This window comes from Tasmannia lanceolata, unplaced genomic scaffold, assembly GCF_043159265.1.
Source record: "Tasmannia lanceolata isolate RefF3 unplaced genomic scaffold, GAP_Taslan_0.1 ptg000005l, whole genome shotgun sequence".
Classification (NCBI taxonomy): Eukaryota; Viridiplantae; Streptophyta; class Magnoliopsida; order Canellales; family Winteraceae; genus Tasmannia; species Tasmannia lanceolata.
In genome coordinates, this window is record NW_027518682.1 from 4629281 (window position 1) to 4648431 (window position 19151).

The window sequence follows — 19151 nt, forward strand, 5'->3', positions numbered from 1 at the left end:
GCATCTATCTAATAGGTGGGAGTTCATCCGGGGAAAATTTCAAAGGGTTTTGGCTCCACCAAGGTGTTGTCAGGGGATCCAACTGGCTCTAAGATCAATTACTAATTTCCCTAATGGCATCATAGCTGATCCACGGGGCCCATCCAACCTACGTTTCCTGTCTAATTCCCATCAAATCCAACTCCTAGGTTGTTTTTCTATTGTTAGAAAGTAAACACCACCCAAGCTCTCAGTCAATAGCAGAGTGAAACAAATGAACAAAGATGACTACCCTTTTGAAAATTCAACAGCCCCAATCGATACCCTGCTGTGTTGGAAGTAAGGAATCAACAGATAGTTCTCTCCTAGTAGAGGCAAGGAATAATCTGTAAATTATGGATCCTATCAGACTTAAAGGCATCCGTCCAATTATGAGCTAGAAAATTTGTGTCCATACAGTAGAATTTTAACATCTTCAACAATGTCATAAAGTCACCCTGCTTAAATGGTGGCACTTCTTTTGTAACACCTTGCAGATATGACACTCTGCATTCCTAAAATACTGAATAAAGAAATGGCATGATGAGCCACCAGAATACAAGCCCAAAAAAGAGCCAACAGCGTTATGATATTACCAACTTTGATGCTCATGCAAATGAAAAAATCCTCTTTGAAGGTCGCTAACTTAGGCAGATGGTTGACGCCCATGAGATCAAACTTAGGTATCATATTGCATCTTAGTTAAACACACTCGAATCCTAAAAATTGACAAAGAATACAAGTAAACCAAGAAAAAGCTAGGAGAACAAATTGATCAAATACCATTGAAGATCTGAATTACAATTCCAAGTAACACCAACTGCAGAGCAATATAAAAAGTGATTGATCCTGTCATTTTTCTGGTAAGAATTCAAAGTATTGATTATTGAATAGGAGATAACAAATGTACCAACACAGGATAACAAATGTAACAACATAATAGTAAGACACTCTAGACCACATAAGAAATAAAATAGCATTGGAAAAATAGGGCAGTGATAAATCGACCCCCTGTGTCTTTCTCTCTCCTCTGGGTTAGAGAGAGAGAGAGAGAGAGAGAGAGAGAGAAGAGAGAGAGGTTTAAGATATATGGGGGTCGATTTATCACTCCCCAAAAAATATTGTCCAGCAAAAGCTAAATTCAGTGAATAAACAGAAAGATCAACAGCTATAATGTGGCAGATGATACATTAATGTCATAAAACCATTATAGCAATTGAACCCTATTATCTCATATTCTGTTACCTTTCAAATTGTGAAGTATAAACAGTAAAGAGATCAACCATTAAGAATCTTTTGCTGCTCAAGCAGATCCACATTCTCGCCACCATTCCGCTGGGTTGAACACCGAATACTTAGCTTTTAAAGCAAATGTTATTAATTATTGAAGTAAACTCACCCACTGCACTATAACTTTTACGACTTCCATAGGGGTAGCTAAAATGTGAGAAAATAAAATAAATAGTAGCATTTCTACCACAGTGCCACATAACACCCACAACACCGTACGCCATCACAGCCTTGCTAAAAAGAAGCTACTGATGTCGAATAAGCATTACAAATCAGTGAGCACCTACACAGATAATTTAGGGTTCATAGTTCAAGGGGGTAATGACTGATCTCAATGTATCACGGGTCTTCACTTTATTCTCGCCGACTAAATCAAGCAGCGTCCTAAAATACCATATGCTACGGCTAGTTTGCTACAATGCAACGCCTTGAAGGCCCTATACAATCGACACCTCTTGTGCCCTAACTGAAAAGCTCATGAACTACAAGCCACTCGAGCTCACCTGTGCTACTAGCTTGCCCTCGTCATGCAAATATTTATGGCCCACATCTCGTGACCCAACTGCATTACGATTCAACCAAGCATAAGGCCCTCGAGCTCCGTGAAAATCCATCCAAGTACGAAACATGTCCATACCACGCATGGATCTGCCAAGTGTCACGGCATGGATTTCCAATGCACGGACACATGCTATGAACCAATCCACGGGACTGAATATCCTGCCCAGTAGCTAAAGCAAACTAGAGTTGAGGCCTGGTATAGCAACACTACGCACCTCCAAGTCCTCCAACTTGAGTGCTCAAGGTATCCAGCTGCACCAAGTACAAATGACCAAAACTGTAGCACATGTCCACAAATCCCGCTCGGATAGCTAAAGCCCACCAAGGCATGAAGCACAACTTGTTCCCCATCCCATCCCAATCCACCAAACCCTGTCCATGTGGCCGGATCATCCAAAGAACTAGCATGCTCCATGAACTGCTCCACAAGACCTCTGTCTCATGAGGGTGATCAAAACATCCTGGCATGCTCATGGCTAGTTGTCCATCCATGCTCATGGGGAGAAGAGATGGAGAAGATAAAAGAAAGAATGAAAGATAAGAGTTTAATAGTAAACGCTGATCTGATAAGAAGCATCACACATCAAAAAGGACATCACATCTACAAGGGAGAAAAAACTTCAAATCTTTACTCATTCCATCATTGCATAACATAAAAGAAAAGTATCTTGAGGCTTTGTATATATAAGAAAAGAAAGAGAACTAGAAAGTGCTAAAACCTCAAACACTTTTGGACAAAAATACCCTCTAATAACTTACAGAACTCTCTTCGCACTTAAAGCAAAGAACTTAAGAAATTTTGATGGAAAAGGACTCTACTATCCCCAATGTCTTAAAAAGATTTAAATAACAAAAACTACATAAAAAACTTTGAACGTTAATGCTGGCCCTAATTTCTTACTCTTTGATTCTCCATAGCATCTTGGATGGTCCCACATAATTCAAGAGGGAAGAAAATTAAAGATCTCTAAATGAAGAGTATCCATTCCGAATCTATCCAAGCAATCTGCATCGCAATTTGTCGATCTCCAAACATGTTGGAACCTCACGATGTGGTCCTCAACACGATCCATGATCTCTTTAAACTGCCTCAAAATGGTTTCTTGCTTGTTTTTTCCTTCTTTGTTTGATGATTTTCCGTCATTTTCCTTTTCTTTTGGAATTCGAAAATGACATAGAAAGACGCTTTCCCTTCCTCCATGGACAGTTTGGTGCAGCCATCAGAGCCTGCACAACGATCCTATCACCAAAAGATTCCAAATCCATAGGCTCTTCTCCTTGAGATTGATTTTTAAAAATCTTTTGGTTTTCTGAATCTCTCACTGACTTTCCCTTGGGACTCTTATCCTTGTAGTTTGCCAGAGATTCCTTGCCCACTTTCCCTGCCAAACTTTTGTTTTCTCTGTCAGTTTTTGCAGTTACGTATGGAGACTTTGTCCCTGGCCGAGATAATTTAATATCAGGTGCAGCTCTAGTCTGACTTTTTTCGCGGAATTCATTCATGTCCTCCCCTTTCAACTTACTCCCAGAAGCTGTTCTAACCTGTATTGTGTCACGAACTTCAGTGGTATCATTCTCACTCATACGACTCTTGGAGGCAGATTTCACTTTAACTATGCCACCGACCTCTTTGTCAATAGTAACCTTCGACTTAATAACAAGAGGATCCCTAACTTGAACTTTCTTCCCAATTTGGTCCATATCATTCCCCATTGAATTGACCTTGACATTTTCACTTTTTACTGTCCTAGGCAACCCATTTGATGGCTTGTGGCCCCCGACATCATCCACACTTTTCTTTCTTGAAGAAGGCACGGCTTTCAGGCATTCTTCCATTGTAACCAGTGGAGCATCTCTACCACAAAATGGAGGAAAATCTCGATCTGCAGAGACTCTTCTCAGAGGAGGATATTTTTTAGGAAGGGGTTCCTCAGTAGCTTTGTCAACAGGAACAAGGGCATTCAGGGATTCAGTTGGACTCACAATACTCTGCATCTCCACCAGTTTAGATTGATCAGAACTTTTAGGCACATCTGGCAATTCAGGCTGATCCAAAGGTGTTAAAGCTTCTAATGATTCATCCAATTCCATTAGATCTGAAGAATTTGGTAACTCCACAATCAGGGGTTTCACGGTTTTTGACGAATTGAGCAATTCTGACTGATCCAAACTCTTCGAAAACTCTGTAGCATTATCTTTCAAAGGTGTAGATAGTTCAAGTGATTCTTTCGGATCCAAGCTTCTCAATTCCTCCACCATTTCGGGTTTTGAAGACTTCAACAGCTCTGGCAATTCCATCTGGTGCGAACTTTTCACCAATTCATAATCCATCGAATCAGCCCTCTCCGCCTCAACTGTTGGGCTCTGAGCAGTATCAAAACTGCCAGCATTTTCACAGGATTTTTTACCCATTTCAATGGTGAATCGCCCGCATCCAGCTGGGAAATCTCGAATAGCAGAGACTTTTCGCCGTTTAAACTTCATAGGATAATCAGATGAAGCATCTCCATTGTTTTCCAAACTCCGTTTCCTCGAAGTCTCGCCCGTAAAACCACCGCCGTTGAGCGATTCCACGTTCAATGGAATCCGAGGGGAATCCATTTCCCCCATTTTTAGATTACAAATCCAAAGGAATCAAATAATAAAATGATAGACGTACAATCTGTGACTATAAAAACCCTAGAATATGGAATCAAAGAAGAAAATGATAGAAGTACAATCTGTGACTACGAAAACACCAGAATATGGAATCAAACAAGAAAATGATAGACGTACAATCTGTGACTATAAAAACCCTAGAATATGGAATGAAACTCGAAAGATGAAAACCATTTCCGATCCATATAGAAGTGTTTTCCAGTTCAATAGAAACTAACAAAGAAAAAGACAAAGATTTCCAGGAGGAGGAAATCAAGGCGAGTAAGCACTGAACCAGATGAAAATTAGGGTTCGAATGAGAAACAAAGGAAAAAGAGAAACATAAAACCTAGGGTTTGAAGAAGAGAACCTTTGAGGGTGGAAAATCCCATTTTGTTTCGCAGTTCGTCCCGGGTCATGGAAAACCCCAAATCTTTGGAAAAATTCGATTTCATACCTCGCTGTTTTTGGAACGGGTTGAAGGGAATAAAAATCAACCCAAAGAGAAGCCCCGTGCGACGCACGTGATTCTACAGGGAAGGGCATCGATCATCTGATGGGGTCTATTCCAAGAATCTAGACCGTTGCTCAACATGATTGTTAGTTGTTAGAAACGTAGAATCTAGCAGGTCTCTTTTTAGAAATAAATCTTCTGCTTTGCTAGACTATTGAGTATTTTTTTTTGAAAAGGTCTAGACTATTGAGTATTGATTGTTAGTTATTTTTATTTTTTTTGAGAAAAGGGTTTCTGCACACAAGTGTAGATAAGTTATCTACACACTAGCTTAGCTTAAAATACAGTTGAGGGCATATTGTTTGGGTGATCCAAACCATTCATTTCATTGGCCCTCATATAGATAGGGTGTCCACAAAAAATCAGCTCCAAATGATAATTCCAACACTACAATTAGTCGAGGTAAAAAATGGATAGATTTGTAAAGGTTTATACACAGCCCATTTTACCTCGACAAATTGTAGGGTTGGGATGATCCTTAGGAGCTGATTTTTGTGGACACCCTATCTATGTGAGGGTCAATCAAATGAATGGTTTGGATCACCCAAAATAATATGCCCTCCACTGTATTTTAAGCTAGTGTGTAGATAACTTATCTACACTTGTTTGTAGAAACCGTTTTCTCCTTCTTCTTTTTTTAAGGGTTTTTTGCAAAAGACGTCTTCTACTTTTGCTTTATCTGCAAAAATAGTCTTCTAGTTTCACAATTTGCAAATAGAATCATCACATTTGAGTGCATTTTGCAAATCAGGTCATGCCTTAATTTCGTGACCAAATTACCTATGATCTCCGCCAACAAATCAGGGATACTCTTTGCCCGAGATTTTATACGGAGTAAACCCATATAATGAAGTATTTTTATTTTTATTTTTTCAAAAAATTCCGTACGGATTACCCCCTTTAGATGATCCAAACCGTCCATTTGATGAGCCACAATGTAAATAGGTTGTGCCCAAAAAATTATTGCCATAGGATGATCCTAACCCTCTGATCTAAAGAAGCTTCCATAATATGCATTTCTCAAATGATTGGATGGCTAGGTTCATCATAGGCCTTGCACCGTGTAAGCATACGTTTTGTCTTTTCCCCCCCTTTTAAAAGCCAATAACAAAAGGCCCCCATTTCCCTCCCCAGACGACACGATTCTTTTACACTAATTTCATCATCATATCTAAGACACTTTAATTTACCAACATATTCATATTTTATTTCACTGCTTATTCAGTCTATGCTCTGTTTCACAATTACATGTAATTTGCTTCTACTCCATTATACTATTACTGCACTGTTTAGAATTTTAAAACTGTAACTTTTATTAGTTTTCACACCGAAAATCATCTACCTGGGAAGATCCTAACCCTTTGATCCATTAATATGATTCATATATCGTGCCGTCGTATTAGATCGGAGGGTTAAGATCATCATGATGATTTTTGGGTCACATTGGAGCTCAACATATGAACGATTTGGATCTTTGAACAAAGTGGCCCAGTGATTTTCCTAAAAAAAATACACGTTATACAAATGTATGTGAGATGGGCCCGGTATATATTGTAGTATATATTGCATCTGTTCAAAGGAGAGCATATATTTTGAAAAATACAATGAAGCACACCTTGTTCAAAGATCCAAACCATTCAGTTGTTGGGCCCTAATGTTACTAGACTATGTCCCAAAAATCAGCTCCATTGGATGATCCTAACCCTGTGATCTATAGATAAGTTACACCGTATAGAATTCTCAATAGATTGAAGAGTTAGGATTATCCAATGGAGATGATTTTATGTTGGGGCCTATATGGGTGCCTACTAAGTGAATGGTTTATATCTTTGAATAAGGTGTGACCCACCAAACTTTTAAAAAAGAACACGTGATATATTAGAAAATTCATTGTGGCCCTTTTTCCCATATTCAAACCGTTCATTTGATGGGCCCAATGTAAATAGGCCTTTCCCAAAAATCATATCCGTATGATCCTAATTCCCCGATTTGTTGATTGGAGGTTTGGATCATCCGGAGATAATTTTATGGGCAAGGCCTAATTATGTTGCGCCCCAACAAAAGAACGGTTTGGATCTTCAAATCAGGAGGGGGCAATTGATTTTTTTTTTTTTTTTTAAATATATGTACTTTTTATGATGTCCACATTCTTTAAAGATCTAAACGATTCATTGTTTGACCCCACCAAGGGTTTGTGCTCAAAGAAAAGAGAGTGCTAGTCGTAAGAATAAGAACATGTATCTTTCTGTGAGAAAGGTTCACTGCTTGAGGATAAATTCACCCCCTTTAACATTTTTCTTTGCCTTTAAAACTTAACAGATAACGTTGGGGGGGGGGGCTTAATTCCATGATTTCTCCCACAAATAAGAGATACTCTTTACCCTACTAGCCATTTTAGAGAACATAAAGCTAGAGAGTGTTAGAATATGTGAGATCTCATAAGATCTCATAAACATCCAAGAATTAGTGAAATCTCCTAAATTATCATGGTATTAGAGCGGGTTGATCCGACTCGGGCTTGAGAACAACCTTAGGGATCTCATCTTCCGGCGCGGACGGCACTCAGCCATCCGCCCGGCAACCATCATTTTTTTTATTCCTGTTTTCCTCCTTGTAGTTTTGTTGCCTATGCATCCACAACTATATCTCAAGTCAAGCTCCTTTACAAACCCCTTTTGTTGTTTCTCCATCTCTATCACATCGTTGCTTGCACTATTTCCATATTCGTTTGAGTCTGCCCACTCATGTAGTTACACGGATAGAAACAGTAACATTAGCAAGAGGGTGGCTGCATATATACATAGAAGAGGGATGAAATTAGCACCCCTCCTTTTTACTTTTATACACCCCCTCTTCCTTATTCTCTTTCCTGTTGTTGATTCGTGACTACCTACCTGTACAATATGCCTTGGGTTACTCATCCAGTTGCAAATACAACCATCCACTTCTCTAAGTAAGAATTTCACATCCAAAAATTGATATTTGCATCCTCTTTTTAATGCCCTGTCCATTTTTTTTTTAATGATATTTGTCGTCATCGTTTTTGCTGCCAATTGCCGCTGATCTCTTTGTTTTTTTTCTCATCTTTGTTGCCCATTCCGGCATTGGTCCATAGCATTTCTTGCCCATTCCGGCATTGGTCCATAGTGACCTTTTTTTGGCCCATTCCGGCATTGGTCCGTAGTGACTCCTTACTCTTCACCCATTGAGGCTTGAGTCTTGCCTAGCTCATTGAGGCTATGATTTGTTCTGATCCATCTCTTCGCGACCGGTATATTTTTCGGCAGTATACATTCGGCAACAACAACAGTCAACAGGGCATATTCATCATCAAACTTCGGCAGTGCGATTCAAATCAAAAGATTCCATTTTCTTATGGGGAGAAAAAAAAATTCTTATTGGGGAATTTCATTGTAATCAAACATATGTATATTTTTCAATCCACATACGTTTGATGGGGCATGTTAGAATATGTGAGATCTCATAAGATCTCATCAGTGGATTGTGTGGAGATCTCACCGTTGGATCATGTTATTATACTAGGCAAGTTGGGTAGTAGAGGTAACCTAGATAGATTAAGAAACTAGATTTGATTAGTAATTAGGTTAGAATATTCTACACATATCTCTGTCCATAGTTATCTTGATTTACTTCTATATTTATCATGTAAGTGCTCTATATAAGCAAACCTTGAGATTATTGTAAAACATCCAAGAATTAGTGAAATCTCCTAAATTTATCAGAGAGAAGTGAGCTTTGTGACTTAATTTAACAAAATGAAATGTCAAAGAAGAAGTGAATAGGTGTAGCTAAGCCATGTCCAAAAGTTTTTGCCATTATGTGATCGGATGTTAGGGCATGTTCCACAAACATTCAACAACCATTCTACAGAGGGCTTCTCTCTGTTTTTTTGCTCGAAAAGATCAACAACTTAGGCTATCCAGACCTTGTGGAATTTTTCATTCTCCCATTTTTGCCCGTTTAATTCGCTCATCCAACCGTAGAATGAGAATAGCTGCCGAACACACCCTTAACTATATTAAAATCAAGGACAATTGGCTGCTAACTTTTTTCTTAATTATTCACTTTTAAGCCTCCAATTGAATGCATAACATAAATTTATGGGTAGGATTTTTTACAAAATAAGTGATTTAAATCATCTGACATTAAGGCGCTGTTTGTTTTGGATTTTGGGAACCAATCGTAAGTCGAAAACTTAGTATTGGATTAAAAAATAAATGGAAATTTGAATCCAAATCACTTTTAGAATCACAACTGGTTCTCAAAATCCAAAACAAACATGACCATTACTATGTTGGAAATAGGTGCAAGTTCTTAGGGAAGTAGTTCGCTTAAAAGAATTTAAAACATGCTAACTTCAAATGTAAATGAAGTAAGAATGGTATAAACTGATGAGTGGCATTATCAAAACGACATAAAGAATCCTTGTAATAAAAGATAGGGAACGCACTAATATCGAATCACATGATGGATACCATTTCCCTAACTAGAATAGCATGCATAAAATAAAGAGAGGAGTGTCATTACCAAAACAAGAGATCATTTTGCATAAATAAATCCTATTATACTAAGAGTTCGACGGGCCTAAAAGATCCAGATCCATCAAAATATAACGAAACCCATGTCCATAAAATCCAGCAGTAAGAGTCAGACGTCCCTCTATAACCAAATCATCAAAACCCCAACTTCACCTTTCTTAAGGGTTAATATTGTCAAAATCAGGTCTGAACCCACCATCATTCTGCATATGGGTTGGTGGAAAAAACCCAACCATTGAACCAGGACAAAAGGTCCCAGTTGCCTTTAGATCAGAAGTCCCAATACCATTAAAAAATGGTAGAGAAGTGGAGTTGTACTGCAGGCTATTGACATTGCAAAATTCTTCCCTTCTATGGAACATACTGTTGTTAGTAATAACCTCATTGTCCCACATCCCAAATCCCTCATTCTTCACTGGAGGCATTGGCAAATGCATTGTACAATTGTTATAATTAGTGCTGAAGTTCCCATAACTGCTCGCATCGAAGAAGAACGCGGAATTGTAAGAAGAATCCAACGGAATGTGAAATTGATCTGAAGGTTTGACAGAAATGGGGAGCAGCTGATTTTGAATTTCAGCCAATCCAATGTTGTTCCAATTTATATTACCATCCAAAATGTACTGCTGCCAGTGATCAATTGGGTTTGGCTGTGAAAAAACGGCAATCTCTTTCCCTTTAATGCTACTATTTTGACCCTTGATCAATTCCAATCTCATCTTCACAATCTCCAATTTTGAGTCTAACTTGCTCAATAATTCTCTTAGTTGTTGTTCTTGAAGGCCATTCAATTGATCATCCCATGATGGGTATAGCATTTCAGCATTTTGTTTGCGCCTTAGATCGAGCTCACGTTCCATCTTCCTCTTCTTGTCTTCTAAGAAGCTTGAAAGATCAAGCTTTCGCCGATCTTGATCTTCTTTACTTAGACCTCGATACCTGTCGATAATCTCGCAAACTTTGGACTCATTCTCAGGCCATGTTTCGGCCTTGAAAGGTTCTTGCGGTCCGTAACATATCAAATAAGCATCCACGTCGCACAAAGTTGCAAATTCAGATGTTTTCTTAATGAGCCCTTTTCTTCTCTTCTTGAAGGTCTCATTGCGAGATCTCTCACGATCGATTGGCTTTATCGGAAGTTTGGCACGACCCATGTTATAAAGATCTGTAGGAGAAAAAAGAGTTTGAGATTCAATCCACCTGTGAAAATTAATATTAGCTTCTCTATCATATATATAGAACCTACTTGTATCATAGAAAAACAGGAATTTTAAAATTAAACAAGATGTTATAGTAGTATAATACACCATTAATTGAAGACACCAAATTATATAACAAAAAATGGAGCTACTGATATTGGCACCACCCTGTTTTAATACTCACACTAACTGACTAACTCACTAACTCATCTCGTCTTTTATTATTTAAACAGCTATCAAAAGTTGTTACAGTTCTCAAACAGCTGAGTTTATTAAAATATGGAAGTATCAATATCTGTAGCCTAAAAAAATTCTTATTTCATCAAAAAAAAATATGTATTCTTTGATTTCTGTTAAGAAATTTGAGGAATTATATATAGGAATAAAGTGCATCTTAATTTATTTTATTGAGAAAGGAAAGAGTTTACTGTGAGGATAGGGAAGGGAAAGAGGGGAAAGCAGGAAGGAATACTGAAAAAAAAAAGTGGGAAAAAGAGAGAGTGAAAACTTAAAAAACAAGAAGAAAATGCCAAGGGAGAAAAAGACGAAGATATTTATTTTCCAATTCTCGATACGCAGACAGCCAGAAAACAGTGGCCAGAGAAAGATTTGACCGGCCGTAACATGGAGAGAAAAAACTTAGGGGCCATTTGAATACGTGGATTTTAGAATCTTGGATTTCCTTAAAATCATAGGTGGGAGACGAGAGAAGAAACAGACAAGCCGTCGTTTTCAGATTTCTTGCCCTTCTTTCTGTCAGTAGTAGGAGAGTAGGAGATCATCCCATGCTTCTAGAAATCTCAGGATGGGGGAGAGATTTCTAAAACCTGGATTTCTTACTTAAAATCCAAGATTCTAAAGAGAAACAGACATGTGAGGCACACAACAAGAAATCATACTACATCTCATGTGCGTGACCTATGGAGCTTTGGGTGCGGACTGCGAGTTATCCACAGGGATGTTCCAGTTTCTTTGATTGAGGATGGGGCCAAAGACAATGCATGTTGGGTTGGGGTCTCACATGGATTTCACGCACGGACCGCTGCTTCTTCTCTTGTCTCCCATGATTTTGAGGAAATCAAAGATTCTAAAATCCGTGTGTCCAAACGGCCCGTTAGTGTCCTAGGTGGTGCAATTACCAATGACGAGAAAGACTTTACAATGAATGTTCATGTTCAGATAATATATCTACCCCTTTTTTCCATTCCACCCCTATTTGTTCGTTCTATTAACACTTCCTAACAAGGAACTGAAAAAAAAAAAAGGGTAGAAGAAGAAGAGGAAGAAGGAGAAAGCAATCGGTCTCATATTTTCCAAACATGGAACAGAAATAAACAAATTACTCCGTCTTAACTTTCCCTAACATAAACTGAATTAAATAAAGCAATACATCCTGATCATCTTTTCCAAACTCGAACTGATAAAAAAACCAAAGGAAAGAGAGCAAAACATACCTTAGATTCTTGAAATCACTCCCTTTCTTTTTGTTTTTTCCTTCTTCACACAACACAGTAGATATAACTCAGAATACTCTCCATTACAAGCCTTAAGTATAAAATTACAACTTCTTTCTAAAAATGTTTAGTTTATAAAAAATCAGAAGATCTTATGAAAATAGTAAGTTTCTGTGTTTATTACATCAATTAGAGGCCATTAAAAACAATCAATTTACTAAAATCTTTCCTGTTTTAAAAAGATCTTGCAAAAAAATAGAAACAAGATATGTTTGTTATATTTGATTAGATATCATCGATTTATTCACATTAGTTGCCTATTAGCACGCCTAAATAGGCAACTAATGTCAGAGATTTTAATGTATAGCTTAGGATAGTGACTAATTTCAAACATTATAACAAACAACAAATTTTCATACAAAACATCACTAAAACTAAGTCATCAAGCGCATAAACTTTAGAAGGAAACTACTTTTCACATAAAAATGTGACCACTCCAATGAAAGCAATTATATCAATATATAGAAAATAATTTGTCCGGAGAACTGCTATTGGGGAAGCTGACCCCTTGGATAGGGAGGGGGTTAGTAGAGTGGGATTGGAGTGGTTTAATTTCTTACCTGCTTGAGGGTATTTTTGCTTTCTTGTGATTTTGTAGTTTTTGGGGTGGTCCATCTCGGTCCTCCCCTTGTTTATTGAATATATTTAGCTAATTCAAAACAAAAAGAAAATAATTTGTCCTGTCGGATTTCAGGTTTCGAGGTGTTTTCTCTTTAAATGCAACCCAACACGAGATTGGGTCGAGTTTTTCAACATTAAAACCGATCCAACCCATGACCAATAATTTCTGAACCCGACACAAGGTATTTTCAGGTCGAGTCAATGTGGACAGGGTAACAACCAAAGTTGCAACTTTACTTGTAATAGTTGCCCGTCATCTTCAAAAGACAATCCAAGGTTAGTTTTGTAATTTGAGCTCACTTATTCCTAGAAAGGAATCTCAAAAACCAAAGCCAGAGAGAGTAATTTCAGCTCACTTAATTATATTCAAAATCAGTATAGAGATTGTCCTTACGACATTTTCATTGGCCCTTGGCCCTTTGTATTTTGAAGTATTTGCATACATAAAGTTTCTCAGCCTCCCATTTTCTACCACTAGAGAAGCAAAACTAACAACCGGTTAAGGAGAAATGAATGTCACCCATGCAAAAGGAAGTCAGGGAGCTGGTGAAAAGAAGAAACCAAGTGATGGATATGGTTCCTCTTATGCCCTGTTCTCTTTGGTTATGCGGCATAGACTCGGAGAGTGGTGGAACACGTAGTCAACAGGGAGGAGACAGATATTGAATTTGCCTGGAACCATGGTTTTAGATTTCGGCCAGCCCAGACCGAAATTTAAAACTGAAATTTCCTCCAAAATTTTCTTTTCGGCTGAGACCGAAACCGAAAATTCAACAGCCCCAATCGATATCCTGCTGTGTTGGAAGTAAGGAATCAACAGATAGTTCTCTCCTAGTAGAGGCAAGGAATAATCTGTAAATTATGTATCCTATCAGACTTAAAGGCATCCGTCCAATTATGAGCTAGAAAATTTGTGTCCATACAGTAGAATTTTAACATCTTCAACAATGTCGTAAAGTCACCCTGCTTAAATGGTGGCACTTCTTTCGTAACACCTTGCAGATATGACACTCTGCATTCCTAAAATACTGAATGGCATGATGAGCCACCAGAATACAAGCCCAACAAACAGCCAACAGCGTTATGATATTACCAACTTTGATGCTCATGCAAATGAAAAAATCCTCTTTGAAGGTCGCTAACTTAGGCAGATGGTTGACGCCCATGAGATCAAACTTAGGTATCATATTGCATCTTCGTTAAACACACTCGAATCCTAAAAATTGACAAAGAATACAAGTAAACCAAGAAAAAGCTAGGAGAACAAATTGATCAAATACCATTGAAGATCTGAATTACAATTCCAAGTAACACCAACTGCAAAGCAATATAAAAAGTGATTGATCCTGTCATTTTTCTGGTAAGAATTCAAAGTATTGATTATTGAATAGGAGATAACAAATGTACCAACACAGGATAACAAATGTAACAACATAATAGTAAGACACTCTAGACCACATAAGAAATAAAATAGCATTGGAAAAATAGGGCAGTGATAAATCGACCCCCTGTGTCTTTCTCTCTCCTCTGGGTTAGAGAGAGAGAGAGAGAGAGAGAGAGAGAGAGAGAGAGAGGTTTAAGATATATGGGGGTCGATTTATCACTCCCCAAAAAATATTGTCCAGCAAAAGCTAAATTCAGTGAATAAACAGAAAGATCAACAGCTATAATGTGGCAGATGATACATTAATGTCATAAAACCATTATAGCAATTGAACCCTATTATCTCATATTCTGTTACCTTTCAAATTGTGAAGTATAAACAGTAAAGAGATCAACCATTAAGAATCTTTTGCTGCTCAAGCAGATCCACATTCTCGCCACCATTCCGCTGGGTTGAACACCGAATATTTAGCTTTTAAAGCAAATGTTATTAATTATTGAAGTAAACTCACCCACTGCACTATAACTTTTAAGACTTCCATAGGGGTGGCTAAAATGTGAGAAAATAAAATAAATAGTAGCATTTCTACCACAGTGCCACATAACACCCACAACACCGTACGCCATCACAGCCTTGCTAAAAAGAAGCTACTGATGTCGAATAAGCATTACAAATCAGTGAGCACCTACACAGATAATTTAGGGTTCATAGTTCAAGGGGATAATGACTGATCTCAATGTATCACGGGTCTTCACTTTATTCTCGCCGACTAAATCAAGCAGCGTCCTAACATACCATATGCTACAGCTAGTTTGCTACAATGCAACGCCTTGAAGGCCCTATACAATCGACACCTCTTGTGCCCTAACTGAAAAGCTCATGAACTACAAGCCACTCGAGCTCACCTGTGCTACTAGCTTGCCCTCGTCATGCAAATATTTATGGCCCACATCTCGTGACCCAACTGCATTACGATTCAACCAAGCATAAGGCCCTCGAGCTCCGTGAAAATCCATCCAAGTACGAAACATGTCCATACCACGCATGGATCTGCCAAGTGTCACGGCATGGATTTCCAATGCACGGACACATGCTATGAACCAATCCACGGGACTGAATATCCTGCCCAGTAGCTAAAGCAAACTAGAGTTGAGGCCTGGTATAGCAACACTACGCACCTCCAAGTCCTCCAACTTGAGTGCTCAAGGTATCCAGCTGCACCAAGTACAAATGACCAAAACTGTAGCACATGTCCACAAATCCCGCTCGGATAGCTAAAGCCCACCAAGGCATGAAGCACAACTTGTTCCCCATCCCATCCCAATCCACCAAACCCTGTCCCTGTGGCCGGATCATCCAAAGAACTAGCATGCTCCATGAACTGCTCCACAAGACCTCTGTCTCATGAGGGTGATCAAAACATCCTGGCATGCTCATGGCTAGTTGTCCATCCATGCTCATGGGGAGAAGAGATGGAGAAGATAAAAGAAAGAATGAAAGATAAGAGTTTAATAGTAAACGCTGATCTGATAAGAAGCATCACACATCAAAAAGGACATCAAATCTACAAGGGAGAAAAAACTTCAAATCTTTACTCATTCCATCATTGCCTAGCATAAAAGAAAAGTATCTTGAGGCTTTGAATATATAAGAAAAGAAAGAGAACTAGAAAGTGCTAAAACCTTAAACACTTTTGGACAAAAATACCCTCTAATGACTTACAGAACTCTCTTCACACTTAAAGCAAAGAACTTAAGAAATTTTGATGGAAAAGGACTCTACTATCCCCAATGTCTTAAAAAGATTTAAATAACAAAAACTACATAAAAAACTTTGAACGTTAATGCTGGCCCTAGTTTCTTACTCTTTGATTCTCCATAGCGTCTTGGATGGTCCCACATAATTCAAGGGGGAAGAAAATTAAAAACAATCAATTTACTAAAATCTTTCCTGCCTAAATAGGCAACTAATGTGAATAAATCGATGATATCTAATCAAATATAACAAACATATCTTGTTCCTATTTTTTTGCAAGATCTTTTTAAAACAGGAAAGATTTTAGTAAATTGATTGTTTTTAATGGCCTCTAATTGATGTAATAAACACGAAAACTTACTATTTTCATAAGATCTTCTGATTTTTTATAAACTAAACATTTTTAGAAAGAAGTTGTAATTTTATACTTAAGGCTTGTAATGGAGAGTATTCTGAGTTATATCTACTGTGTTGTGTGAAGAAGGAAAAAACAAAAAGAAAGGGAGTGATTTCAAGAATCTAAGGTATGTTTTGCTCTCTTTCCTTTGGTTTTTTTATCAGTTCGAGTTTGGAAAAGATGATCATGATGTATTGCTTTATTTAATTCAGTTTATGTTAGGGAAAGTTAAGACGGAGTAATTTGTTTATTTCTGTTCCATGTTTGGAAAATATGAGACCGATTGCTTTCTCCTTCTTCCTCTTCTTCTTCTACCCTTTTTTTTTTTTTCAGTTCCTTGTTAGGAAGTGTTAATAGAACGAACAAATAGGGGTGGAATGGAAAAAATGGGTAGATATATTATCTGAACATGAACATTCATTGTAAAGTCCTTCTCGTCATTGGTAATTGCACCACCATAGGACACTAACGGGCCGTTTGGACACACGGATTTTAGAATCTTTGATTTCCTCAAAATCATGAGAGAGAAGAGAAGAAGCAGCGATCCGTGCGTGAAATGCATGTGAGACCCCAACCCAACATGCATTGTCTTTGGCCCCATCCTCAATCAAAGAAACTGAAACATCCCTGTGGATAACTCGCAGTCCGCACCCAAAGCTCCATAGGTCACGCACATGAGATGTAGTATGATTTCTTGTTTTGTGCCTCACATGTCTGTTTCTCTTTAGAATCTTGGATTTTAAGTAAGAAATCCAGGTTTTAGAAATCTCTCCCCCATCTTGAGATTTCTAGAATCTGGAAGCATGGGATGATCTCCTACTCTCCTACTACTGACAGAAAGAAGGGCAAGAAATCTGAAAACGACGGCTTGTCTGTTTCTTCTCTCGTCTCCCACCTATGATTTTAAGGAAATCCAAGATTCTAAAATCCATGTATTCAAATGGCCTAGGGATGTTCAATCGGTTTTAACCGAACCGATTTTACCGAAATTAACCGAACCGAATATTTCAGTTACCTAATTTTGCTAACCGAAACCGGAACCGATTATATGCTAACCGAACCGAAACCGAAATATAATTTCGGTTGTTCGGTTAGAACCGAATAGTGAGAAGTATGGAGATTGCTCCAAAAAACTCCAACATTCATAAAAAAACAAAAAAAAACTTGTAGCTGCAAAAACAGAGATCAAATCTCCAAACAGATAGAATATCATCATCATCAGAAAGAAGAAAAATTAAAAAACAAACATTTCATAAGAAGAAATTGATTAGAAAATAAGAAGAAAAAAAAGGCTTACAGCAAAGTAGAGTCTCCGATGGAACCTTTCCGAATATGCTGAAATACAAGGTCGTGACTCGTGAGAGGGATTGAAAGAGCGACGCCGTGGAGGAGAAGAGCAAGATACCAAGAGAAATTCCCAAAAGAAAGACTGAAAGAGGGGAGAGAAATCAAAACCCTAAAATGAAAAAGATAAAAAGAAAGAAAAAGAAGAAAAGAAGGGAGTGGAGTGGTGGCCGGAGTTGAGAGGTGGCCTGAGGCAAAGCCGCGGAGGCACCAGTAACAACAGAGACGAGAGAGAAAGAGAGGCGGCAGAGAAGTAAACTGAAAACCCTAGCTCCTTTCGTTTATTTTATATTTGCAAAGGGCCCACCTGTTGTGGCTTTTTTCACAAAGTGTTGGCATAACATGGAGCCAAGATCTTGTGGTGAGATGATCGCACGGTGATTAGATTCACAGCCAAGCAACCATTTAATAGAGACATTTTACCCTTAGTGGCGGTGACACTAGCATCGAAGCGAAACCAAATTTCTTCCCAAGTAAAAAAAACGGGTGAGTAAAATGCACGCTCCTTTCGTTTATTTTAAGTAAACCCCGTTGTTCGGTTATACGGTTAACCGAATAAATTTTCACAGAAAACCGAAACCGAAACCGAACCGATTCACACTTGATAACCGAACCGAAATAACCGACCGAATTCGGTTCGATCGGTTATTTCGGTTTTAACCGATTAATGCACTCCCCTAAAATGGCCCCTAAGTTTTTTCTCACCATGTTACGGCCGGTCAAATCTTTCTTTGGCCACTATTTTCTGGCTTTCTGCGTATCGAGAATTGGAAAATAATATCTTCGTCTTTTTCTCCCTTGGCGTTTTCTTCTTGTTTTTTAAGTTTTCACTCTCTTTTTCTTCCACTTTTTTTTTTTCAGTATTCCTTACTGCTAGGGGTGGACATGGTTCGGTTCGGTTTTTGGGTAGAACCAGAACCAAACCAACCCGTCTCAGTTCCCAAAATTTGGAACCAGAACCGAACCATTGCACCATGGAACCGAACCAGAACCAGAACCGAACTTGATCGGTTCGGTTCTGGGTTTCCCCAACTATTGTTTTTCATTTTTTTATTTTTTTTTGCTGAATTTACTATAGAAAAATGAAGCACAACATCAGCCCTATTAAATAATAGAATGCATTTCACAAATAAAATAGCATATATGAATTCACAAAAGCTCAACTCATAAGGAATAGAGGGTCAGTTTAGGGTTGATGGTAACTCATTTTTTTTAGCAAAAGCTCAACCCAACCCAACCCAATTTGTACCCTTAACAATCAGCAGAGGGACGACACATTGTAGAAACCTCTAAAGAACAGAGGGTAAGTATCATTTTTTGGAGCACTGCCAATTTTTTAATTTTTTGTTTTTGTGCAG

General features: G+C 38.2%; 2 protein-coding genes across 4 annotated transcripts; both read right to left on the reverse strand.

Annotated features, from left to right (window-relative positions):
• Positions 1-2471: 2471 nt before the first annotated feature.
• LOC143877170 (uncharacterized) lies at positions 2472-4949 on the reverse strand. Its single transcript, XM_077379049.1, has one exon. The coding sequence runs from the start codon at positions 4477-4479 to the stop codon at positions 3010-3012; it is 1470 nt and encodes a 489-aa protein (XP_077235164.1). The 5' UTR covers positions 4480-4949; the 3' UTR covers positions 2472-3009.
• A 4456-nt stretch (positions 4950-9405) lies between these two features.
• LOC143877171 (MADS-box protein defh21-like) lies at positions 9406-18057 on the reverse strand. Of its 3 annotated transcripts, XM_077379051.1 has the most exons (3): positions 17747-18057; positions 12233-12275; positions 9406-10744 (listed from the first exon to the last, which is right to left on the reverse strand). In XM_077379051.1, the coding sequence occupies exon 3, from the start codon at positions 10731-10733 to the stop codon at positions 9738-9740; it is 996 nt and encodes a 331-aa protein (XP_077235166.1). In that variant the 5' UTR covers positions 10734-10744; positions 12233-12275; positions 17747-18057; the 3' UTR covers positions 9406-9737. The 3 variants fall into 3 exon arrangements, with proteins under 3 accessions (XP_077235166.1, XP_077235165.1, XP_077235167.1); XM_077379050.1 differs by lacking the exon at positions 12233-12275; XM_077379052.1 differs by lacking the exon at positions 12233-12275 and having other exon boundaries at positions 9406-10779.
• Positions 18058-19151: the final 1094 nt, after the last annotated feature.

What these genes read in the sequence shown, in the direction of transcription:
- LOC143877170 (XM_077379049.1), bottom strand. Translation starts at nt 4,479, where the DNA reads ATGGGGGAAATGGATTCCCCTCGGATTCCATTGAACGTGGAATCGCTC.
- LOC143877171 (XM_077379050.1), bottom strand. Translation starts at nt 10,733, where the DNA reads ATGGGTCGTGCCAAACTTCCGATAAAGCCAATCGATCGTGAGAGATCT.